The 24,599-nt window shown below is 36.6% G+C and overlaps 4 protein-coding genes across 6 annotated transcripts; 1 reads left to right on the top strand and 3 right to left on the bottom strand.

Annotated features, from left to right (window-relative positions):
- Positions 1-1,870: 1,870 nt before the first annotated feature.
- On the bottom strand, positions 1,871-4,492 carry LOC137718308 (uncharacterized). The gene is made up of 3 exons (XM_068457830.1): positions 4,148-4,492; positions 2,487-2,601; positions 1,871-2,123 (listed from the first exon to the last, which is right to left on the bottom strand). Exons 1-3 carry the CDS (start codon positions 4,373-4,375, stop codon positions 2,050-2,052), a joined length of 417 nt encoding a protein of 138 aa, XP_068313931.1. The 5' UTR covers positions 4,376-4,492; the 3' UTR covers positions 1,871-2,049.
- A 1,753-nt stretch (positions 4,493-6,245) lies between these two features.
- Positions 6,246-10,969, top strand: LOC137718244 (pentatricopeptide repeat-containing protein At4g28010). The gene is made up of 3 exons (XM_068457756.1): positions 6,246-8,590; positions 8,977-9,036; positions 10,394-10,969. Exon 1 carries the CDS (start codon positions 6,366-6,368, stop codon positions 8,565-8,567), a length of 2,202 nt encoding a protein of 733 aa, XP_068313857.1. The 5' UTR covers positions 6,246-6,365; the 3' UTR covers positions 8,568-8,590; positions 8,977-9,036; positions 10,394-10,969.
- Positions 10,970-11,787: 818 nt separating this feature from the next.
- Positions 11,788-12,947, bottom strand: LOC137716783 (glucuronoxylan 4-O-methyltransferase 3-like). The gene has a single exon (XM_068456163.1). The coding sequence runs from the start codon at positions 12,823-12,825 to the stop codon at positions 11,941-11,943; it is 885 nt and encodes a 294-aa protein (XP_068312264.1). The 5' UTR covers positions 12,826-12,947; the 3' UTR covers positions 11,788-11,940.
- Positions 12,948-17,899: 4,952 nt separating this feature from the next.
- LOC137717462 (nuclear pore complex protein NUP96-like) lies at positions 17,900-24,301 on the bottom strand. Of its 3 annotated transcripts, none has more exons than XM_068456844.1 (6): positions 24,036-24,301; positions 21,107-23,687; positions 19,739-19,862; positions 19,286-19,434; positions 18,552-18,649; positions 17,900-18,433 (listed from the first exon to the last, which is right to left on the bottom strand). In XM_068456844.1, the coding sequence occupies exons 2-6, from the start codon at positions 23,633-23,635 to the stop codon at positions 18,199-18,201; spliced, it is 3,135 nt and encodes a 1,044-aa protein (XP_068312945.1). In that variant the 5' UTR covers positions 23,636-23,687; positions 24,036-24,301; the 3' UTR covers positions 17,900-18,198. The 3 variants fall into 3 exon arrangements, with proteins under 3 accessions (XP_068312945.1, XP_068312946.1, XP_068312947.1); XM_068456845.1 differs by having other exon boundaries at positions 17,900-18,394; XM_068456846.1 differs by having other exon boundaries at positions 18,311-18,437.
- Positions 24,302-24,599: the final 298 nt, after the last annotated feature.

Raw genomic sequence — 24,599 nt, 5'->3', positions numbered from 1 at the left:
CGACAAACAAATACTTTTCTGCCGTTAGATTTTAGAGAATTTCATATGAATTTTTGTTAAGTGGTGTAAATGTAACTGTTCTGGATGATGAACTTTTTGAAGCACAAGTTGACGGTGTGGAAACAAGATGAGAACCCCAAATATATCAGTGCCTAAATTCATGGACGTGGTGAGATAGAAAGACAAGTTTGTCCTTAAAAATGTATCACATGTAGCTCACATGACACCACTTAACGGACTCTCAAATCTAATGGGAAGGTGGTATTAAGTTGTCTTTTAATCTCCATGAAAAATAGTTCGGATGGGTGGGGGTGGGGTACTTCGGGGGTATTTGGTAGTTTATTCTCGACTGTTAAAAAACTACTCACTACCAAAATAAAAGATGATTGAATCTCTAGCTAACATAGTAATTAATTCCCTTAATGTTGAATGTTTGTAATGATAATCAATTGGTTAAACCAATTATATGTTATGTTAATATAACTTATTATTATGATCTTTAAATAAGAATATAAACGATTTGGATCATTGAACGATATTTCAAGGTCGCCCCAATCATCTTTTAACAAACGACATATTCTCTAATGTGATATCAAGTTGTACATATGAAGCAACACTTGTACTTCAAATGGAACCCAACAAAAGGATATTGTATGAGTAGTGTGACTCCTTATATACAAAAGGATATTGTGCATCAACAACTAAAATGCCTTGTCGCTGTACTAGCTCATAATCTACCGCTCTTTTGGGAACAATGTCGGGCCTTTTTTTAGCTTGAAATTTACTTGTAAAAAGCAGATGATCAATTGGAGACATAAGAGCATCCCTAGTGAGGGGCTCTATATGGGGTTGGAAAAGTGGTGGATATATCCCATTTTAGAGCTCTAAGGAGGCTTTATAAAAGAATTTCTCCCAATGAGGGGCTACATCTTTCGGGCTCTATATGAGGCTATATATATTTATTTATATAGTAATTTGATTAAGCGATGTATTTTTTTTTTTGTTAGCTTTTCTTAAATTGATTTTTGGACGTGCTATATTAAATTTTTTTTTTATTTTTTATGAACCCTTCAACCTAAAATGTTCAAATTGTGACAAAGTTAGATTTCATAACTTATGAATCGTTCGTTGGATTAGATTCCTTTATCTCAATCTCGTCTGTTGAAAGAAACAAACCCTCACTTTGCCCTCTGAAATAATTTTATCTTCATGTATAACACAACAATTTACCTAGCACCAATTGATAAATTAGTATCAAACAATTTTGAGAAAAAAAATATTTGAAAATTTTACCCATCAATGCCCATGAACGATAAATCAATTTAAAATTTTAATTCTTATGGAATTTAAAACAATCATTAATTAACCAAATTGCAAGAAAAATAAGTAAGAAAAAAAAATTAAAAAAATAATAAAAGGAGAGCATAAGTGTGTTTGCAAATGGAGGGAGAGTGATTGAATTTTGCTCACATGGGTTCCTATTTTTTTGTGGGACCCACTGTTTTTTGGGGCTAGATGTAGCCCAATTTTATGCTACCTAAGAAAGGAAGTTGCTAGCCCGAGTGGTGAATCTAACCCCATTTTTCGGCTCATTGGGGATGAAATTTCTCACTAAAACTAGAAATGTGGTAGCCTCATGGAGGATAAAGCTCCCATTGGGGATGCTCTAAGATGAGTGGCTAGGTTAGCCAACCGGGTCGTATTTGTTGTGTTTGTGTCGAACTTGTTATTCTAACGATTGTCCTGGCACCCAAATTATCTTAAAAGGGCTTTAAGAATTCAAACCCCAACCTGACTTGTTAAAATTAACGAGTTTAAGATTCTTGTGTTACCAGACTATTTAACATAAAACATTATCCCACATACATAATTGTATACAAGAGACTCTTATAAGAAGGATACCATCGATAATACAAGGAAATTCATACCATTAGTGTTGCCCCTTTTTTTTTACCAAACTGCTGCCATTTAAATTGTGAGATCAAATTAAACAGATTCAAAACTAGATTACAAAATGTTATAGCTCAACTCTAGATTCCTCGATATGCATCAACGAACCTTACGAACCTTTTCTTCCTGTCCTAGCCCAAGTGACTTTTGCGCATTTGCAATACCTTCAGGATCTGCAATAAAAGAAACCAAATTAACTGGTTGTTACAATGCCAAAGTTTTATCGTATGGCCAAGTTTTCAATTAACCGGCTTCCGAGCGAGGAATCAGGCGTAATGTATATGCATATCCACAAAAAGTTTGACTCATAATTTGGGTCAGAAGTATTGTTTGCCAATCATGAGCACGAAAGTTTACCCTCCCGTATTATAATGAAACTGAACCACAGTGAAAGAAAACTACTCTCACTTAGTTTAATAAGATATAAACAGTTTAAATCTACATATCACCCTTCTAAATTATGAGTCGAACTTTTTGTTATCTATGCTTAATGCTTCATCAACTTGGGATCCACACAGTGAAGCAGATATACGTACCAAAGAACTGTGTGAAGATACGAGTGAAGAAGTTCAAGTTGCGGGAGACATTGTATGCCATGGCAGGAGGAAGAGGTTTCACGACAGTGTCAATGCTAAACACCCGTTGAAGGAACTGCAAACCGAGTTTGTCATGCTTAAACTTGTCAAATAACAGATTCATATGCAAACTAACAAGATATAAAGAAAAATGAGATGGAACCATGGAAATTATGTCTAAGAGATCAAACATAGAGAACCAAGAAAATATTTATGTAAATGCAGATAATCTAAAACACATAACTGAGCAGCTGCTAGATCGTCAATTCAATACAGGATCCACAGTTTCTTAGACTGTATTTTAAATTACTGAAATAGATGAGAAACACTGACAAAGTCAATTTTTGGCCTAATGTGGGGCAAGGAGAATTTGAACTGGGGACCTCTTCTACCAAAGTGGAGAGAAATGCCGCTAGACTAATAGCAAGTTTGTTCCAACGAGTCCAAGTTTTTTACCATCCTACTCATATTCTATTGCCATGGCTTGCTTCCAGATTTACCTAGAGCTTGTGCTCCTTCACTAATTGCAACTAAATAGGAAAAAAAAAAACGTTTCTGAAACACTACCAGATGGGTTTACTGAAATCTGGTTTCAGCATTCATGTTTCGGTTAATAGTCCCTACCACCCACTCCCACCCACTCATAAGCATGTGTTGCAGGCTTGCAGCATGAGAACCAACAAATTCAAACATAATAGGACTCATTTCATGTGAATATATGTAAATAAAGTTCCTCAAACTGCCGATATTATTGTTTTGGGCTAAAACGTCCTGGTAGTACTATTATTATTATATATCTATAATGACAAAATGACTTAATGAGCTATGAGCTAAGTCTTTAATCCAGGAAAGATACGCAATCCTGCCCACTTCAAGATTTGCAACACGAGACTCGATTCTTCTAATACACCTCCTGCATACATGAAGCATTTGAAGCTTACAACTTCAAAATTTATCAATAACATTATGACTCTAATACGCACAAATCGTCATGCATCAGGTACAGAAAGATCGTAACACAACGGCTGGTTATAGAATAACCCAAGAACTGAATTGTAAACTACTGACAACCACATTTATGTACAAACAAAGTGGCAGGTGCGGACCTGGGCGTAGCCGCTACAGTAGTGAATCCCCCGTGCACCCGAGTTTGAATGCCCCTCACGTAGTTTAAATTAGACCAATTTAGGATATGACTCGATAAAAAGGTAAAGCCAACGAGGCTCCTCATTTTGCGATAGTGGGAGGAACGTCTATCGGACAAAGCCTTACTCTTGCTTTGTAAAGAGGGTGTTTATACGACTCTAACCCGCGTCATTTTGATAACAAAGAAGCAACATTTCCATTGCGCCACCGCTCCCCTCAATATCTCTCGAATAAAAATAAAAATAAAAATAGGCAGCACACAATAATCACGCACAACCCAGAAAAAGTAGAAAACTGAAAAGTTCCAGAAATTACTGCGAAATTGAAAATTTCAGAATACCCAAACAAATTTCAAATTTTCAATTGAAATACAGTTTTCTGTCCCTAATTCAAAGCAGATAAATAAACAAAACCAACCAAATTAACAGATAGTTTGAGTATTAATGAAATTGCGAATTGGGACAACTTGAAAGGACCTGAAAGTTGCGCTGGAAGCTGTATCGGAGCTCAGGGTCAATCTCAGTGAGAGAATCTTGATCGTCTTGGTCTTGAGAGCGCTTGGTTTTCTTGCGAGGGACGTGCATGGTTGGAGTCGACCCTGGCTGGCTCGTCACTTTTAGCTTCCCTTCTGGGAATTCAGCTTCCGCCTCTTCTTCCACCCTCCACGGAGCTGATGACATCAATTGCTTCTTCGTCTTCGACATGGTCGGCACTCTCTCTGTACTGCCTTGGCGGACAGCCTGAGGGGAAGGACAAGACTTTGGTTAATGGAAGAGGGGAGGGAGCGTGTGTTTTAGATAGGGATCGCGTTTGGATGTGGGTGGACTCAGTGCTCTGTTCGACCACCAAAAATACCTTATACTCGTTTATAAATACTTTAAAATAACTAAATGCGATTTTTTTTATGAAAGTATTTTTGAAATTAATACTTAATAAAAATACAAGTAAATTTTATAAAAATATTTAAAATGTTTCTTAAAAGAGGTACTAGATGTTTTGAAATCCAAAATTACTCTCTAAAAGCATGAAGTGTCTTCAAAACCAAAATTATTTTCTCTAAAAACGTTTTCTGTTATGAACACTTATAAACAAGGCTACGTTCACACTAGTGTAGTTTTCGTTTGATATATAATATAATCGGGTGGCTTACATTGTACATAAAACTTTTAAAGTTTTAAAGAGCTTAAAAGTGTCTAGATAAGATCATCTTCAAGAGATTCTTTAAAGGAAACTTTAACAAAAAGTTTCCGGTACTATTCATTTTAACAAAAAATCACATTTTTACATTAAAAAATCAATCATAGTACTATTCACTTTACCCTTTATTTTGTTATTATCTTTAAAACTTAAAGTTTTCAAACCTTTTTTCATCAGTTTTCTTTTCTTTTCACTAGTTTAAAGAGCTAAACTCATAAAAGTCATCTTCAAGAGACTATCTGACTTCAACTTTAAGCATAACTTAACAAAATTTAGTTAAATTTATGCTATATAGCAGTTTTGTTAAAGAAAAATAATATATAATAACTGTGACGTGCGCTTTAATTCGGCGTATTGTGTGAGAGAAGTGAGTGAGCAAAACCTAAACACAAACACCAAATAGCCATGGCAAGATCCAGCAACTCAAGTGGTTCTACAAGTCTCCAAACTCCTATCTTCGGTGGAGAAAATTCCCATTTTTGGGTAGTGAAGATGAAAACCATCTTCATATCCTTTGGTCTATAGAGCTATGCACAATGAGGCTTTGAAGTTGGTGTCTAATTATCTAGGAAGACTCAATGAAATTGTTAATCAAATGAAATCGCTCCTCTTTGTTTGCGAACACTGAAATTTTTATTTATTTTTAAGTACATCGATATTCTACATTATGGGGGAAGGAGAATTCGGCTAAGCCACACAATGGACAGTCTAATTTGGTATCGAATTCATCATCCGTAAGATTCGAACCTAAAATCTCTTACTTTCAAGCGAACCTTGAAACTTAGATGAAAAAAAACATACCACTTCCTTTTCTCTCTAAAATTCTTAAATTTATACACATTGTAGTTTTACAAAACACCCTCACTTTTGACAATTGATTATTATTATTTTTTGGCTTTGTTGACAAGGACATTTTTGGAGTTTTAAGAAAATTTAACCATAAGGGCTTCTCCCTTGGTAATATAGGAGAAATTTTTAGTTGTGACGAGAACACGAATGATACATCATGTGTTTTTATGTAAATGATGAAAAATTTTAATTTTTAAGTTATTAAGCTTTTAACACATATAACCTACTATTTATATAAGGACACGTGGTGTACCAGCTAGTGTAACGGTCACACTGAAAAATCTTTCGGTAATATAGATAGATAGATAACAGGAAAGGTTAAGATAGAGAAAATCACACCAATGAAAAGGTTTAATCCTACTGCAGCTGCTCCTATGAGTCAAAAGCCCAGCCCAAATAAGGCCCAATCGTTCTGTATGAAAGCCCACCCAAAAACTCACATGCCCTGCTCCACTCAATAACAAAAATCAGAGACAAAAAATGTCTTAACTTTTCAGCGTTTCTCTCTCTCTCTCTCTCTCTCAAGAGCTCGGCATGCTTGCTTTAATTCCATCAACAACATTTTTGGTGTGCGGCGGGGTCGGCGGCGGCGGCGGAGGCGTCGGCTAAGGTACCACCGTCACCAATCCTCCGAGTTACATATTCAAAATGATGATAAAGCAACTTCTTAAACTGCACCCTAGCTGTAACTTCCCCTCCCATGGCTTCTGCGTTTACTCAAGGCACTTCTCTTCACTCCCATCTATCACTTCTACCTCTGATATTGAAACCCAATTGAGGTTTCACTGTGAGAAGTCCGACCCTCAGGTTTCCGAGGCGGTTTCGGGTTTCCTCCGCGCCGTCGATACGAACCACTTGCCTTCTGGGGCAGCCTGTAATTTGCTCGTGCACACTCTCACAAAGTCGAAAAATTATGAATTGGCGTTTTCTGTTTATAGTAAGATGACCAGTGTTGGTCTTCGTCCGAGTTTTATATCATTGAGTTGTTTAGTAGCTTGTTTTGTTAACTCCCATCACCCCGAATTCGCACCCGGGGTGTTGGGATTGTTGTTAAAGCGTGGATTTCAGTTAAATGCGTTTGTTCTGAATCTTACATTGAAGGGTTTGTGTGCTAACGATGAGGTTGACAAGGCGATTGAGTTGTTTCGTGTAACGGGAAGAAATTATGTAACCCCGGATATTGTTAGTTACAACATTCTTATAAACGGATTGTGCAGGGTGAAAATTTTGAAAGAAGCAACTGAGTTGCTGGTTGATATGGAGTTGTCTGGTTCTGAGCCAAATGTGACGACATACAGCACTTTGATCAATGGATTCTGCAAGGATGGTCGAGTGGATGAGGCGATGGGTTTGTTGGAGGAATTGAAGCAAAAGGGTTTGGAAGCGGATGTTGTAGTGTACAGTACCATTATAAGTGCTTTTTGTGATAAAGGGAGTTTCGATAGAGCCAAAGAAATTTTTGATGAGATGTTAAAGAAGGGTATTCTGCCGAATGTGGTTACATATAGTTGTTTCATAAATAATCTCTCCAAGATAGGGAAATGGAAAGAAGCCACCGCGATGTTAAATGATATGATAGAGTGTGGAGTTCTCCCTGATGTTATTACTTATACAGGCTTAATTGATGGGCTTTTCAAAAGTGGAAGGGCTACAAAAGCCATGGAGCTATTCAGTCTAATACTATCGAGGGGTGAAGAGCCTAACACTGTAACGTACAATGTTATGATTGATGGACTGTGCAAGCAAGGCTTGGTGGATGAGGCTTTTAAGATTTTTGAAATGATGAAGGGTAAGGGTAAACAGCCTGATGTAATTACATACAACGTGTTACTGATGGGGCTTTCATGTCGCGGGAAGGTAGATGAGGCAATGGAACTTTTCAGTATGATATCAAAAGATGAGAAATTTCTTGAGCCAGATGTTATCACATATAACATGCTAATTATTGGACTCTGCAAGGAAGGCAATCTTGATAAAGCTAGGGATATTTATAATACTATGGTTGAAAGGGGCATTGCAGGTAACTTAGGTACTTATAATGCTTTGATAGGTGCATGTCTAGAGGAAGGATTTATGGGCGAGGCCATCAAATTCTGGAGACGTGCACTTGACTTGGGATTGGTTCCGAATGAAATTACTTACGGTGTCTTGATCAGTGGATTTTGTAAAACTCATATGCTTAGGTTTGCAAAAGGACTCTTTAGTCAAATGAGAGCTTCTGGGGTTAGTCCTACTTTGATTGACTACAACATTTTGATGCTATCCCTGTGCAAGGAGAGTAGTGTGGAGCAAGCTAGGATGCTATTTGATGAGATGAGGCGTACAAATTGTGTGCCAAATCTGGTCTCGTTTAATACAATAATTGATGGAACTCTAAAAGCAGGAGATGTTGAATCTGCTAAGGGCTTGCTGCAGGACATGTGTAAAATGGATTTAACTCCTGATGCCTTTACCTTTTCCATATTAGTAAGCCGGTTCTCGAAACTTGGGCTTTTGGATGAGGCTAAAATGGTTCTCAAGAAGATGATTGATTGTGGTGTTGAACCTGATGCCTTTGTTTTCGATTCTTTACTAAAGGGCTATTGTTTAAAGGGTGAAACAGAAGAAATCGTTAATTTGCTTCATCAGATGGCAGACAAGGGTGTCGTTCTCGACTCAGAAATAACTTCTACCATCTTGGAATGCCTTTGTGAAATCTCAGACGATGTTGATGTGATGAAGATTCTCCCAACTTTTTCCCAAGAAACATCAAAAGGAGCAAGCATTACCTGCAATGAGCTGTTGGTGAAGCTCAGTAACTCTCATCCAGAACTTAAATTTCCCCAAGAGAAACCTCCAGTGCCCGGATAAACCTGCTGCTTGTTCTATCTTATGTAAGTCTTGTAGTCTTTGGTTGTCCAGTTCTGTAGAATGAACTGTTTATGCCACTTAGGATTCAGTGCCTACGGATATCTTGTTTTTATTACATTCTAGATTTTCCTCCTCCTGTCTTGTCCGTAATATGCTATACAAAGTAACATATACGTGTTTATTCATTTATTCATTGTTGGTTTAGTTTTTTTATTTTTATAGGATACGGTCTAGTAGATTTAGGGATACGGGTAGGGTTAGAAGGAGGAAAAAGAATGTCGGGGTTTTGGCATTAGGGCAGCATGCATCTTTGTAAATTCTAAATGTTGTTTTGGAGAGAGAAAAATCTCAAATTAGGTGATGTATAATGAACCTTGGTTGATGATTTCTTTTGATTATGTATGTGCAGGATTAGTTAGCTGGGAAACTAGAATCGGGAAATCCTGAGCAGATCTGCCACATCTTACAAGTAGGTATTCAAAATGTTTCGTTTGATTCTTGGAACTGAAATATACATCAGGAATTGTTAATTTAGCTTTATCATAGTTAAACAACATAAATACAGTAAAGCTAATTAATTAATGATGTAAACAGAATCTGATAGATAAGAAACCCAACTTATAGGGTGTGAGTTAAACCTTATTAACTAGGTGAGAATCGCTCCAATCCCTGTTAGGGCCTAGATTTCTAAAGGGAAATCAAACGTAAAGGACCTTCGTTGATTTTAGAAACTGATAATACTTCAAATAAGATACATCCAGCCTAACTAGACCTTTTATAATAGTAATGACTACCGATATTGCATTAATAATCCACTAGACAAACAATTTTTTTTTCCATATTCCGGTGAGATGTAAGTTTGGTATTTCAAATTTCTGGTGTGCTGGAGTTGGAATTCGATTTTAACGCTATAAAACACACATTTCAATCATTTTACCTCTCCCAAGGGAGATGCTCTGATTACTTTGGTTGTTGGTGCCACTTGATTGCACTTTTTTGGTTGTTGCTGCCATTTGGAAAAAAGGAATGTCTGCACGATCATGTCAGTTGTGCGTCTTCCTGATTGTTCGCATGATGTGGAGCATAGATACTCTTGAAAAAAAAAAACGTTTTCTTTAATTTGTTGTGTATACACAGTTGAAGAACATTTTGTTTCATCGCTTTTCCTAGGTTTTCTACTTAGTCAAACTTTATGCCAATTTCTTGACAAAAGAAAAAGAGAGAAATTATGTGAATTTCAAATTGATGCTGCTTGCGAATCAGTTTGAGGGACAATCCAATTGGAAATTAGGTGGTTATCCTTCTGTTTGTCCAAATCCCTTTGCGAAACCATATGGTACAATTCTTGAGGATTTGCCCCGTGTGGTGTATTATCAACCAAAGAGAAAATGGCACTTAGTTCTCTTATTGTAAACCCAGATTTAGTTATAATTCAATTAGTTTGGGATGCGATAAAATGCCTTGATAGCCGTCATAATTGTCTAAGTGCCTTGCTGAAGTATACGTAAGTCTTGCTTGCATTTTGCAAGTCTCTTATACTTTTTCTTTTGATGCTTATGATACTCGATGCTCATTAGCGAGAATAAAAGCCACAAATTGTCACCAACATTTCATCATTGTTTCTTATCTACCCCCGGCTGGTACTCCTCTTTATAATTCAGTTGGAATTCAAGCTTTGGTGTGGTACGAAATTAAATCAGGTGAAGAAATTGACTACAATGGCGTCAAGAATTCACTATTCTGTGTGCTAAGAGTTTTCTGTCCATAGCATTCAATTTTCTTGTAATCATTTTCATATAATTCCCCTCCATTTCCTATGACTGCAGTTTTAACCGTGTAGCATGGAATTCATTGGTCAAACTGAAGCTGCAAGGTGTGATGAGATTCTGATAACGGTGTTATCTGGGACCCAACCCATCCCTGGAAATCTCGATGGAGTCATCTTCCTTGTCCCTTCACGTTACAGAAGTTGTGAAATTTGTTTGAGGAAGCTCATGCTTGTTACGAAGTAAATACTAAGCATCCAGAGCGCCGGAACTCTTTGTGGTTATATGTTTCGGCTTATAAAATCCTGACTTGTATGATCAAGTTAGATTTGGGCTCGATCTTCGGCCATGGTCACTGTAGAATCGAGGGTGTCTTCCTTCTCCAGGTTGTTGCTGGATTGGATAACTGCACCGAGTTGATTGTTGTTACGATTTTTGTTTTCATTTATTTTAGGTGTAATTAGGCATATTACAAAGTTTTATTTTTTTTTTTGTAATTTCAAACTGGACTCCTCAATACCGAGGCCATAGAATTGCTGAGTTAAAGAGGTTGCTTCTTAATACGTTCCTCTCCAGAAATTAGGGGATTTCCCAACACATTTGAGCGAATTAAGAAATATGTAGCGGAAATATGAAATTTCACACGCAGAATTCCTCAAACTCTTCTCTCTTCGACGTTATTTCCCTCTCTCTTTCTAGTCTCCCGGATATTATTTTCACACCACCCGTTTTTTATTGGAACCTTTTGTTTTTTATTTATCCTTATTTAATGACACACCCCTTTTTAAATGACATATTTACCTTTACTTTTAACATCCTCGATGGAGATTCAAAAACTTAAGGATAGGGGTCAAAAATGGCCAATTTAAAATAGTTCATGGAGTAAATTAATTGACAAAATAGTTTTCGTGGTAAATTGACGCTCACATTCTAACATAAAGAAACATTTTATCCTTTTTATTTTATTACAATCTATTTAATAAAAGTACTTTAATCTACAAGGGAAGGATTTAAACTCTGGTTGCAAGCGGTACTGCACCGATCAAATAGACTAATTCGCGTCTCTTAAAATACATACCTAATTGTTACGAAGAAAAAAAATAGTAATAATAAGTACTTATTTTTATAGTCACTTACACACTCTTATTTAATTTGATCATTTTTTTTGTTTGATTATTTATTCAGTTTAATGAAAATAAAAGTATGTGTATAAGAAGATAAAACAAGTGTAAAAGTCATCTCCCAAACATAAGGCCAAAAAAACGAACGCATACACACCAAGGAAATGAACACATGCCTAGGGAAAGATCCTCTCCTAATCTCTTCCACTAAGGTCACCTAATCAAGTGATCCGAATTCTTGAAATTTAATCCAATGACTAAAGTTATTATAACTTTTACAGGAATTCATATTTTTAACCGTTGAATCAAATTTCAGGATCCGAATGACCTGATTAGATGCCCTTAGTGGAAGAGTTTACGAGAGCATCTCTTTCCCATGTCTAGTATGTCGGGACTACTTTTTGTTTTGCATTAATTTAAGACAAAAATATTTAAAAAGAAGAACACTAGTAACTTTGTGAGAGATTTGTTCGAGAAGATCATCATCTAAGGGCAGAACGGTCTACCTAATCGAGCCCTGTGACTGGGAATAGTGAAGTGCCTGATCCTGCCCTCCTGCTCCGTCAAGTACCCCTCACAGAGGAATGCCTTGGAGAAGCTGTCCTCAACCACTCTATCCACATCATGCACAAACACATGAGTTTCCCCCTCCTCCCTGTTCCTCCCCATCAGCCCCGCCGTGTATATGGCGCTCATTCTTCCCGGAGCTCCGTCGAAGTACCCCGTCGGCGCATCCACCATGATCAAATCCCACTCTATATCGTACACATCGCTCGGCAAGTTCTTGAGCGCCAACTCGCACTTTGAGAGCCTTGGATCCCCGACAGCCCTGCACTCTTCCTTCCTTCCCATCTCCATGAGCTTGTCCGCTTCGTGAACCTTGGTGTCGTACGCCACGTGGTAGGCCTCCAACCCCGGCAGCTTCTGTTTGATCTGGTCGATCCATGAACTGGCTTCTTCGAGGAAGACGGTTCTTCCGCCGTGGTTGAGAGCCGTCCACATGAGGCTGTCGAAGCCGAGGCCGAAGACTAGAAAGTTGCAGGGTGATTTTTGGGAAAGGACCGCGGCGGAGACGGAGACTTCTTTGATGGTTTGTTGTGGGGTGACGTTTGTGGTCGCGTAGTGGATGATGGCGTGGGCGAGGGATGGTGGGGTTTTGGTGCATGTTGGGATGAAGGGCTGATCGCATGGTTGTTGTTGTTGGGGTTCAGAGGTTGAGATGAGATGGGATTGCGAGGAATTGGTGGATGAAGATGGTGGTGATGATGAAGAGAAGGTTGATCTGGTTATGAAGATGGTGAGGAGGAAGATGAGGAAGCAGCAGAGGAGGATGACCTTCAGATTGATGCCACATTGAAGTTTGGACCTCATGGTGCTTGATATGAGAGAGGAGGAGGAGGAGGCGCCGGCGGGTGGGGGTGGTTATTGGAGGAGATAAAATTGATATGGCGGTCTGAGGTTGTGCTGCTGAAGTGGGGAAGAAAGAGAGGGGGAGGTGGGGGCTATATTGTTTGTTTCTGCTTTTCGAGGAAAGGTTAGCAAAGTAAGTATACTTCAGCAAAAAAAGAAAAGTTGGTACACATTAAATTAGGAATAATACTTTGTAGATCTTCATGTAAAAATTATTTTTATAAAAAATTAAATATCGTTTAATTATTTAAATTTATCAAATAAATCAACATTTTATCATTGATATATTACTCAATACGTACATCGTTTTTTTGTTTAATACTAGCATTTACCTATATACTTTTTGTGTATGAACACATTTTTTTTTTAAATAAGAGGGAGAGAGAGAGAACGTTGGGGAAGTGAGAGGCTTTTTTTTATGGTTTTTTTTTTTTAATTTTAAATATTAGAGATATTTTAACATCATCTGTAGGTGAGGCTTCAATAAAAAACAGTAAAATTTGGACATGTAAAATTATATTATTGTCCATCATTTTTTTTTGTACGATAAAATATTAAGTTGTCTTTTCATCATATTTTTATTGACAAAAAAAATTCATTAATTAATGGAGATATTTAGATAGCTAAACGATGTTTGAATAATTTTTTTTAAGAAATATCTTCAAATGTCAGTGGTACCCTGGTACTTGAGAATTACTTGTCTCTTTGCGCCCAGCAACAGAAGTAATGATGCATATGAGCAGATCCATGGAAACGATAGATTTTGCAGTATCATCGTCATACGAGATGATACATCATATGTCTTTATATAAACGGTGGGTTATAAGTGTTAAAAAGTTAATAACTTAAAAATTAAAATTTTCTACCACTTACATAAAAACGCGTGATATACCATTCATGTTCTCGTCATAACTAAAATTTCTTTAAGGGAACGTAGTGTGTACCTTCAAAGATGTCCCTAAAAACAAATTAGGTTGCCCATTGTATTGTTTAGATGAACTCTTCCTTTCTTTAGTGTAAAAAAATATCGATGTATTAAAAAAAAAAAAAAAAAAAAAAGAAAAGACTTCACATCTACTATATAAAACAAACAAACTATTTTGTTTTTAATTTTCAATTAAAAACAAAAAAAATAAAAAATTGAAAGTTATTTTGTCTAGTTTTCAAAATTTGAAAATTTTAGTTTTTAATTTTTTTTCTCATACCAATTTTTTTTTTTTTTGTCAATAATTAAGTGAGATTCTAAAACCTAACATTTTAAATCCAGAAAATATAGATTTTAACCCAAAAACAGTTTTTTTCCTCTAACTTTTATGGGTTAAATTTTTAGTGCGTGATTATTAAAGAATGAATTTACGATAATTTTTTCTTAAAGTAATAGAAAAAAAAAGAAGGTAGACTATCATAATTTAATTTTATGAACATTTTAACTTAAAAATATTTAGATTTCGATAAATATTGAAAAATAACTAAACCGACACCATGAAACTCGTGAATGTGACATCCCACATCACCTAGGGGAGTGATCCTTATATGTATATTCTCATCCTTACCTAGCACGAGACCTTTTGGGAGCTCACTGGCTTCGGGTTCCATCGGAATTCGAAGTTAAGCGAGTAGCGCGAGAGCATTCCCAGGATGGGTGACCTATCGGGAAGTTCTCGTGTGAGTTCCCAAAAACAAAACTGTGAGGGCGTGGTCGGGGCCCAAAGCGGACAATATCGTACTACGGTGGTGGAGCGGGCCCAGGAAGTGATCCGCCCCGGGCCGGGATGTGACAATTTGGTATTAGAGCCTAACCCTGACCGTGGTGTGCTGACGAGGACGTCGGGCCCCTAAGGGGGTGGATTGTGACATCCTACATCACCCAGGGGAGTGATCCTTATATGTATATTCTCATCCTTACCTAGCATGAGGCCTTTTGGGAGCTCACTGGCTTCGAGTTCCATCGGAACTTCGAAGTTAAGCGAGTATCGCGTGAGAGCATTCCCAGGATGGGTGATCCATCGGGAAGTTCTTGTGTGAGTTTCCATAAACAAAACCGTGAGGGCGTGGTCGGGGCCCAAAGCGGACAATATCGTGCTACGGTAGTGGAGCAGGCCCAGGAAGTGATCCGTCCCGGGTGAGGATGTGATAGTGAAACACTGTGAAAGAATATGAAACACATGAAAAAAATTAATTACTTTAGCCATTGGATTTAAAATTTGGACCGTTAGATCTTTTTTTACTATTAGATTTGATCATATTAAATCTTAACCGTTGGATTCAATAAATTTATTAATATAAAACTTAATAAAATACACATATATAGTGGGTCAACCCCACTAGCCCATGAAGAATTCGGGCCTAAATTTGCCCCATAAATAAGTTTTGGGTTAAAACTCATATTTACCCCAAGAGTTGGATCAAGTCAGGAGGTAAGTTTAAAACATAAAATTTGAGTCTTACTCAGTTGAAGTAGGTCTAAAGGGTAAGGGGTGGGGAAGGCTCAAACCCGGATGAGAAGGGCCACAACGGTACCTAATTTCTACTATGGCTCTAGCTCTCCTCATACTAAATAAGTTTACAATTTTTATTTTTAAACATCCAAAATTTAAAACTAAAAACTAAAATGCTGTCAAACAAGCTCCCGAGTTTTATTTTTATTTTTATCACCACTCCAACTATTTTTCAACATAAGTCCCCCACACTATTATCATTGTAGTGGAGTTTGACCACCAAGCTTGGCTACACCCCTCTTCAAAAGGCTAAAAGCGTTTTCTAAATCTAAAAACTTACGAGTGTTTTTTAAATCATAAAAGTGACGTTATTAAGAAATTGATAAATACTTCTTCATAAAACACTTTCCAAGTCTTTCCAGCATTTCATTCTTTCATAATTCCATAACTTTTGGGAAGAAAAATTTCTAGAGTTGATAATCATGGATATAATAACATGAATGGGACCCGGGTCATATATGTATTATGTACCGTCATTTTAAAGAGTAATGCTAAATTGATCACATATTTGTGTCATTATTTGTATAGATTTCTAATAGAGGTAGAGTCCACCAACACATATGAGTCCTAATTCTATTAGATTAAATAATACAAATATGTAGTAGGAGTAGCATTTTTTTTTAGTACATTGATATTTTTACACTAAGGGGAGGGAAAGTTCGGATAAGTCACACAATGAGCAACCTAATTTGGTATTAAATTCGCTATTCACGAGATTCGAACCTAAGACCTCTCACTTCTAAGTGAAGAGGAATATCACCGGATCGTAGTAGTAGAGAGAGAGAGAGAGAGAGAGAGAGAGAGAGAGAGAGAGAGAGAGAGAGAGAGAGAGAGAGAGAGGGCAATGATTAGTTATTATCTTGCTCTCTAATTGAAATATTCATCTTAGAAGTGAAGCAAGTTGGGTTGGAGGCTTAATCTAGACGCAAGGGCCACCACTGCTATTTTGGTTGGTAGAAATAACATGGTTGGTGTATCGATGACTGCTGTTTGCTTATATATTTCGGACTTTTTTTTCTTTTATATAGGGGAAGATGTGATGCTTTTGATTATCAATGTAGTAGTTATAACAACTTTGTCTAATTGCGACAAATATTGAATAGATGTAAGATTCAGAGATTTTTTTGGTGTACTCGAAATATGAGTTGGTACATTACGTATTATTATAACATATGGTTTATCGATTTGTGTTTTGAGTATAAGAAAAAAAATTTAGTCCATTTAATTTAGTTAGTGATATTCTGGATTGAGATTTAGACGTCTGTGTGAATAATAGAAAATGGATGTGCTATTTACACATCATCTTTACGTCTCACATATCCTTGTTAACTTTTGATTATTGATTTTCTACAATTTATTCGATTCAACTTTATTTAGTATTAATTTGTTTTTTGGATAATGCGTTGCTCTTTGCACTTTTTTTTTTGGTAACAACATATTTGTATTTGTACACTAAGAGAATGAAAATAATATTATTATCAAACTCGACGCTATAAAAGTTAGACTTAAGATCACTCATTTAAAAATTAATAAAATATTATTAAACAGTAGTATTGAGTAACCACATTATTAAGAGAATTAGTAAATCCACGCATAATACACATGCGAGTACATGCGTATGTTAAAAACTATTTTTGTTTCCTGTACACTTTTTCTTGTTCTCAATGATATAAAGAAAATACATGGTTTTAAACAATTTAAACCACAAAGACCTTGGAAATATTATTGTTCTTAAGGCTCTTTGATATTTTCAATCTTGCGTAAGAAATGGGATTTGCCTAGCAGTTAAGACTAGTGGTAGATTTAGGCATTTTCTTTCAGGAGTTACTTGTAAGCAATCACGCTTCATATTCCAAGTACATTGAAAAATCTCTCCCATCTTTGGAGCCAACAAGCATTCCACAAAACAAGAAAGTAGCAATGTTACTAAGAATTATATTATTGATCTATTCCTCTCATGTTTATGTACGAGACCAATTTAGATTTATATTACTTACTCTTGATCTATTCATTCTCTCATGATCATGTACGAGAACAAATGAACATACATAACCCCATCAATTCATTTGATCAGACGGCCTAAAATTAAAAAAAGTGGAGAATGTAACAAACAAATATCATACCTTAAAATATGATGGAAGGCTTTGGCGGCAGGGGTGGAGGATAGTGGAGTGTATTTGATAATTTTTTAAGGGAATTGTTATTAGCACTCCAAAAATCTCATTCTACACTCCAAACTTTCTATATTTGGAAAGGAAAATACACTTGTAAGGAGTATGAAATAAGAATTTTGAAGTGTCAATAACACTTCTCTTTTTTAAAAGGAAAAGTAATAAAAATAACTTGAAAAGTTTTAATGATAAGAACAAAATAAAAGATAAAATGAATAGTACCATAATTGACTTTTTAGTATAAAAATATGATTTTTCGTTAAAGTGTACAGTACTAGAAGTTTTTCGTTAAAGTTCCATTTTTTAAATTTAAATGCATCTCGCCTTGACGGTAATTGTATAATAAGGTAGAAGAGACAATACACATTACAATTTTTACTTTGGTGTACAGATACAAAATTATGAGTTTGAAAAAAAATTTCCTGCAGCTTTTGCACTATAACATTAATGAGATATCTGCATATCCAGAATACACCAACTAGAGTGAGTGAAGACTGCTGCTGAAGTAAAAATAACAAAGTAATCACGCTTGCAACAAGGCCCCCGTGAGGAATACAAAAATAAACCAGAACTCGAACTTCCTTTTTTACAGTTTCAGCGAACAAGTGCCATGAAAAAGCACTCAAGCGCTCAATTTTCGGATGCCATGCGAATAGGGGAAAAACCTACGCAGTAGCCTCTGAAAGAAAACATGTAAAGAGAGACACTGCCTCCTGCAAATGACTCGAGCGTTTGTCTTCAGGAATGGGAGCACTAAAGACGGTGTCAAAGCAACTTAACTGAACATCTCGTGTTGGTCCCTCGCCAATGTCGGATAAAAGCAAGCCGCATATCTCGTCCGCCATCTTCGAATACACTACCCTGTTTGGTAAATATGTAAATCTCAAGATAACCGTAGAGCTAGCTACGAACAAAAATTAAAAATATCAGAGTACTAACAAGCATGAGTTGGCTTAATAAAACCACACAATTTTGCCTCAATCCATGCAAAAGCTCAGTCAAGGGTTGTTGAACGTACCTCACGTCAATTGGTAACCTGACACCCCAAACAGCCAAAGACTGGTTTAACCGACCAAGAAATTCCCTACAAGCAGAATTTCTGCTTTCAAGTGAATCCTGCAGCAAACATAACACGGTGCTGAGCATTCATTGAGAAAAGAAAGCAGAACTTCTGCTTTCTGACATGATAAACATCCTGTTGCATTTTTTCAATTACAGAAAGATTTAGCAATAAAAACGTTCTTCTTCTGCCGTCACAAGTCACAACAATGGGGCTATATATCGTCTTTAAGCTATTTCCTAATCCTACCTCATGCTTATCTTGTTAGCTTCCTACTACCAAGATAAGTGCAACAGAAGATCCAGAAGTGCATCAGTAACTAGCACAATATCCATGCTAAAGTCCTAAGCTATCAAGGCATGGATAACATTTCTCTCACTTTAGATATATGCAATATTTTCATTTTAGGATGCTTTTACTTTATTTTCTGATTCTGAGCGAAATGCAAAAAACCTTTTTTGGTCAATCAAATGTGAAAAACCTTAACCAAGTATATCGGTCAAACTTCAGTATAACTGTACGACATATCTTGTTCAAGCCGCTGAATTATGAGAAAGTGAAATGTCGAAATAGGGAAAAACCAAGCTTTGGTGCTTGAAACAATGCAATCAGTACTACCATAATGCAGGGTTGACTATCACGCAGATCTACATAACATTTAGAATCTTATCATGTAGGATAAGCCGTCATACCAATTCATTCATGGTATCGTTCACTTCCTGCAATGAACTTCTAATTGAATAGAATGAAATATAAATCCCAGCTCCATGGTCCCAATTTTCAATTTCTGATTTGTGGTCCTCCATGGAAGTTGCAAGCCTCCATATTTCTGAGTGTTCGACTGCATTCAGAAAGGAAAAAGAAAATTACATATCCATATTAACTAAAGCAAAATCGAGGCCCAAATTTAAATTTTGGAAACAAAATCAGTTAAAAGTACATTGTCTCTAAACCAATCAACTACCTGCTTATAAATCCAAAAGGTTGCAGAGATAATTGTTCTACTATATACATACACTTAACAACAGAATGAAAAGTATTCTTTGCTATGACAGATTCCTCATCAGGGATCCTACTAGAGTACATCCTGAAACTTAAGAAACACATAATGAAACTAAATGGAAATAGAAGTTATTAAATCATACCAGACAAGAATAATTTGTGAGCAACAGAAGTTACGAAAATAGTATGCGCTCTCTGCCAATTTGCACATTCAAGAAAGTGTTCAAGAGCCTTCGCAAGTTCCCCATAGTAATTGAAATAAACAGCCTGCAATCCAGGAAAAATAAAATCATTCAAACAGCAGAATAATTAAGTCGGAAGACTGAATTCCAATTCCATTTCCAAGACTTTCAGATAAGCAACCAACCACAGACAAATTAAAGGAAAACACCAGACATCAAATTTTTTGGGTTTTTATTTTTATTTATTTATTTATTTATTTATTAGTATTTACCAACTGCTGTCCATAAGATTTGAACTCAGCGCACATCAAATTTTTGGTTAGAAACTTATATAGTGATCTTCTGATGAGAATGAACATAGGGAACTCCAAACCCTTGGATTCAGAAACTGGAAATTGAGAATGTCTAACCTTGTATGCATTGTAATTATGACAGTGATCATTTTATTGCCTCTGTCAGAAATTTAGAGCACCCTACGATTTTTAATTTAGAATTTGTGCCATGATAAAGGACAGACCTCCTACAGCCTCTATCAGCAATTCAGAACACTTGTATGATTTGTGTTGTATGATTTCTTGAGCATTACCTAGTGTATAGAAGTAGAAAAGGGGATGCTTAGATAAACAGTATCCCCAAACAGAATAACCGCGTGTTTGTCTTACTCTGTTACATGCCTGGTGAATCATAAAGAAACTAAAAGTCAATAACAGCAGACTGGTAGCCAATAGATTTCTTCTCAAAGAAAGGCTGAAGCAGGGCATTTCAAAATCTTGTCTCATATTTTTTTGGTTTGTAAATTTAGGGTCTATTTGGATGGATGAAATTAAAAGAGGAATTTAGATTTATTTTTTTTTTATTTGAATTTCTTGGTAGAAGTTCAGAAATATTAATTTCTGATTGTTAGTAAAGTTCATATATGCATTTACTTATTTAACAAAAAAAAATGGTTTTGAAATATTCAAGAGAAAAGGATTGTTTGCAATCCCACACTTTTTGACATGATCAAATTTATATGCAAATATCATGGCCATAAGAGAATTAATACTTTTAAACTCTTGCATCCAAATGGATCCTTATAAAATTTCAAATAAGACAAAAAAGACAATGAAAAAAATAGGAGTTTTCAAGTACAAGGAATAACAAACCATTTCGAAATAGAATAGGGTTTCAAACTGAATATATGGTTAGTCATTGTCAATAAGCTACTAAGGTCATTGTTTATTGGTAAACATCATTTATGTTCCAAGTATGATAATATAGAGGGCATCATAATAAATTTTGGTCATACAACTATATAGTGTATCAGTAAAATGAGAAAATATGACATACCATAGCCTCATGAAGCCATGCCTTAGGAATACCCAAGTCCTCAATGGCTTGGCGTTGTGATTCTTGTGAACTCCAGGATTCACAGTATTGGAACAAGATTTCCCGAATAAGATTAGAATGAAGATATGGAAAATCTTCAGAATGGGGCATGTGCAGGACCACATAGATCGCCCAATGGCATTGCCCAAGACACAACAGCTGGGAAACAAATCCCATGTCAAGAACATGAAGTTCCTTAGAACTGATAGCCCCAACTGATTCCAACACTGCACACTGATGCCAGATCATATGGTAATCAAGTGGATCATGTGTTGACGAGAAGGCACTAAACATGGACTTCAGAAGGCCAACTTCACTTTCTTCACTGGCATGAAGCAGCATCAGATAATACGATAGGTCATAACGTTTCACCGAATTTGAATCCTCAGCCTCTTCTACCAGTCCTTCATCAATGTAGACAGGAACAGGGTATGGAGCCTTACAATCATCAAGAAGATGTTGATAAGTGCGAAATATTGTGGGTAATGAAGTGCTAGGTTCTAATTGATACCACATCAACAACCCTAGAAACCTTTTCCAATCAATGTTAACATCGTGAAAAGCACCATGGATATTACCAGCAAGCAACTCATAAAGCCTTATCCTGTCTTTCTCAATGAAGTTGAAATCGAGCCCATTGATCCTCCAACGATCAAGTTGTTGAGCAACATCAGTACGATTGACTATGGACCCACCGGCCTGACTCAACAAACAAGCCAATCTTACATCTCCCTGAGAAGCAGCAATTTCCACAGCAGCATCCAGCTGACGCCCACTCAAAAGTAATAATATATATTCCAGATAGCTGGACTCATTCAAGGAGCTTATCTTTTCTTGTACTCGATGGGAAACATTCTCTTGCAACCAACAGCTAAACTCTGCCCTCCGAATAAGAGGTAAAGCTTCCAGGTCGACTTGTTGAGAAGCCTCCTTCACATCCTGCACCATTTCTTCCTCACTATCAGCACCCATGGATTTTGATCTTCCACCATTTTCCCTATCAGAAAAGAGAATTTTAATCAATTCCCAAATCATTATTTGGTGTGTCAAAACCAAACGAGAAGATGAAGATAGGCCGGGGACTTCCAGCTGCTTCTCAATAATATCTACATAGCTCCTGCAAATCTGTGTAAGCATCAAGCGGTTGGAGACAAGCTTTTGAAACCTCAGGTTGAATGGTCCAAATTCAATCTCCTTTGTCTGATGAGATATTCTCTTGTGAAGATCTAACGGAGAATCAATAGCCATGTCAACAAGTTCCTCCCTAACTTTGTTGTTTTCATCTCGAACAACACTGTCAATAGCAACCTTCTCTATATTGATTATGGATGACAGCATCTTTGGAGAACCGTTACTCCCTACTGGTGTTCCAGCATGCACAAGGATTCCATTTGGGCCCCATCCTACTCGAAATGACCTACCCATAAATAGACCTGCATCAACTATGTTGTGGGAATGTTTTCTGGTTACTGGTGTTTCATGCTTGAGATCAAGCTGAAAACCTTCTTTCAATGTCTTAAGGGGCATGGCCTTATTTTCCTGGGCCATTAGAATGGCTCCAGGAGAATTTGAGTCAAAACTACCATGCTTGTACTCAAGTAATGCCAGCGGGGTTTTTCGCACAGCTGGTGGAGTAGATCTCTGACTCATCCTCTGAGAAGCAAAGGATGGATTATAATGTGCAGGGATATGATTCAAATCCTCAGCCTCCGCTTCCTCATCATGAAACATCAACATTCTCATTTCTTTCATCTTTACTGGGTCAAGCCCAAGATGAGCAGGAAGAGAATGTGAAAGCACAACTCCAGTGGGATCTATTTGGTTTTCTTCATCAACATCAGAAATATCACCATTGTTCATTTCCACAAAATCTTGAGCTGAAGCAGTATCTTCCATCATGATGTCTTCTTCATCATCTTCATTCAACCCAAATCTGCTGAAATGGTGAACAAAGAATTTCCATTCCCCGCTTTCTGGATTAAATGAAATAAAGCGAGCTCCTTGTCCCTCCACACTCTTCCTCAACTTTTTCACAATATTATATTTCTGTCTCTTGTCAATATTTGACGGTCTTGTTTGTAGCACCAAGGTTACTTCAGCAGGCTTGTTAAGGCCTTGGCCAACCAAAGGCTTGACAGCTTCATCTTCATACACGATTACCTCATGTCTGTGGAACTTGACAATATTATCTAACTTCAAACACCTAATATCAGTCTTCCCAAGATACTTGACAGATCCATAACCAAGTCTCCCAACTGTGAAGTCCAACACTCGGCTACAAAAACCAGGATCTGCGTATTCTCGAGCAGCCAAATCCTTCAAAGAGGGATGCGTAAAGTAATCAGCTGCTTCTAAAGTTGGTAAATAGGTTAAGGATCCTTCAAGGTAACTAAAAGTCTCAGACAAAGAAATGCCAGCATCCCGAGAGACCCTTCGTTTCTTGTGTTGACATGCTACTTGTGAATTAGGAGTTCCAGAATCAATGCCCATTCTGCAGGGTTGTAACAATCGATACGATGCTAATAAAGTTCACAATAATTCCCTGAAAATGTGGAACATAAATCAAACTTTAACCACGAATATTAAAAATTAGTACTCTCAATAGCACAGCATCCATGAAATATTGCTTATAATTCTTCCCCAAATAATGAGAGAAATCGTTACATCGACACCGTAAGGGTGCCCAGAACTACAAATTGACATGATGAAGGGGAAGAAACCCCAAAATTTTAAACCAAATTGGGCTTCTCCAAAACCCTACGAACACACAGTTGCAAGACTAAATTACCAAAAAAAAAGGCCCCAACTTCAGTGACCCAGTAAAAAACTAACACCATCAAATCAAAAGGAATCAAAAGAAATCATCAGTGAGCTCTGAGTAAACACTTACACTGCATTCAGCTCCTGTTCCGCTCGGTTTCAGCCAAGTCAAGCATTTGAGACTACTTTCAGTTCCTCCATAATTTTGTCGGCTACCATTTCAGAGCACAACCCTAAAAAATCAGAGGCCTGCAACTTCAATGGAGCACAGCAAAGAGAACAATTAGTGGTGTCCTCCTAAGCGTTCGAAATAAAAGACGGAGCAGAAGTAAGGGGTTCTGCGGCGTCGGAGGGGATGGGCTTTCCCTTTATCGCGCGCTTTGTCCAAACTAAATATGAGTGTTCTAATTTCATGTTTTTTTATTTTATTTAAATTTTGTTTCTAATTCCTCAATTTTTTAAAATTAAATTTTAATTGAATATACTTAAAATGTTATAAATTTTTTAAAAATTCTAATTAAATACACTTAAATTCCTAAAAATTTTAATAATTTATTTTAAAATACTAATTGAATATACGTAAAATTTTAAAAAATCACTTAAACTTCTTATTAAATACCTCTCAAATTATTAAAAAAATTAAAAACCCTTCAAATCCCAAATGAATGCATCCTAAATTTTCGATGCACTTCGG

This window comes from Pyrus communis, chromosome 15 (assembly GCF_963583255.1).
Source record: "Pyrus communis chromosome 15, drPyrComm1.1, whole genome shotgun sequence".
Classification (NCBI taxonomy): Eukaryota; Viridiplantae; Streptophyta; class Magnoliopsida; order Rosales; family Rosaceae; genus Pyrus; species Pyrus communis.
Note: the sequence above shows the minus strand (reverse complement) of the source record. Positions and strands in the feature narration are given on the sequence as shown.

Coding starts and splice junctions, on each gene's coding strand:
- LOC137716783 (XM_068456163.1), bottom strand. CDS start 12,825: ATGAGGTCCAAACTTCAATGTGGCATCAATCTGAAGGTCATCCTCCTC.
- LOC137718244 (XM_068457756.1), top strand. CDS start 6,366: ATGATGATAAAGCAACTTCTTAAACTGCACCCTAGCTGTAACTTCCCC.
- LOC137718308 (XM_068457830.1), bottom strand. CDS start 4,375: ATGTCGAAGACGAAGAAGCAATTGATGTCATCAGCTCCGTGGAGGGTG. Junction 2,602..4,147: donor GCTTCCAGCGCAACTTTCAG/GTCCTTTCAAGT, acceptor CTCGGTTTGCAG/TTCCTTCAACGGGTGTTTAG. Junction 2,124..2,486: donor TATCTTCACACAGTTCTTTG/GTACGTATATCT, acceptor CTTTTATTGCAG/ATCCTGAAGGTATTGCAAAT.
- LOC137717462 (XM_068456844.1), bottom strand. CDS start 23,635: ATGGGCATTGATTCTGGAACTCCTAATTCACAAGTAGCATGTCAACAC. Junction 19,863..21,106: donor CATGGCTTCATGAGGCTATG/GTATGTCATATT, acceptor CCTGGATTGCAG/GCTGTTTATTTCAATTACTA. Junction 18,650..19,285: donor ACGATACCATGAATGAATTG/GTATGACGGCTT, acceptor TGTTTGCTGCAG/GATTCACTTGAAAGCAGAAA.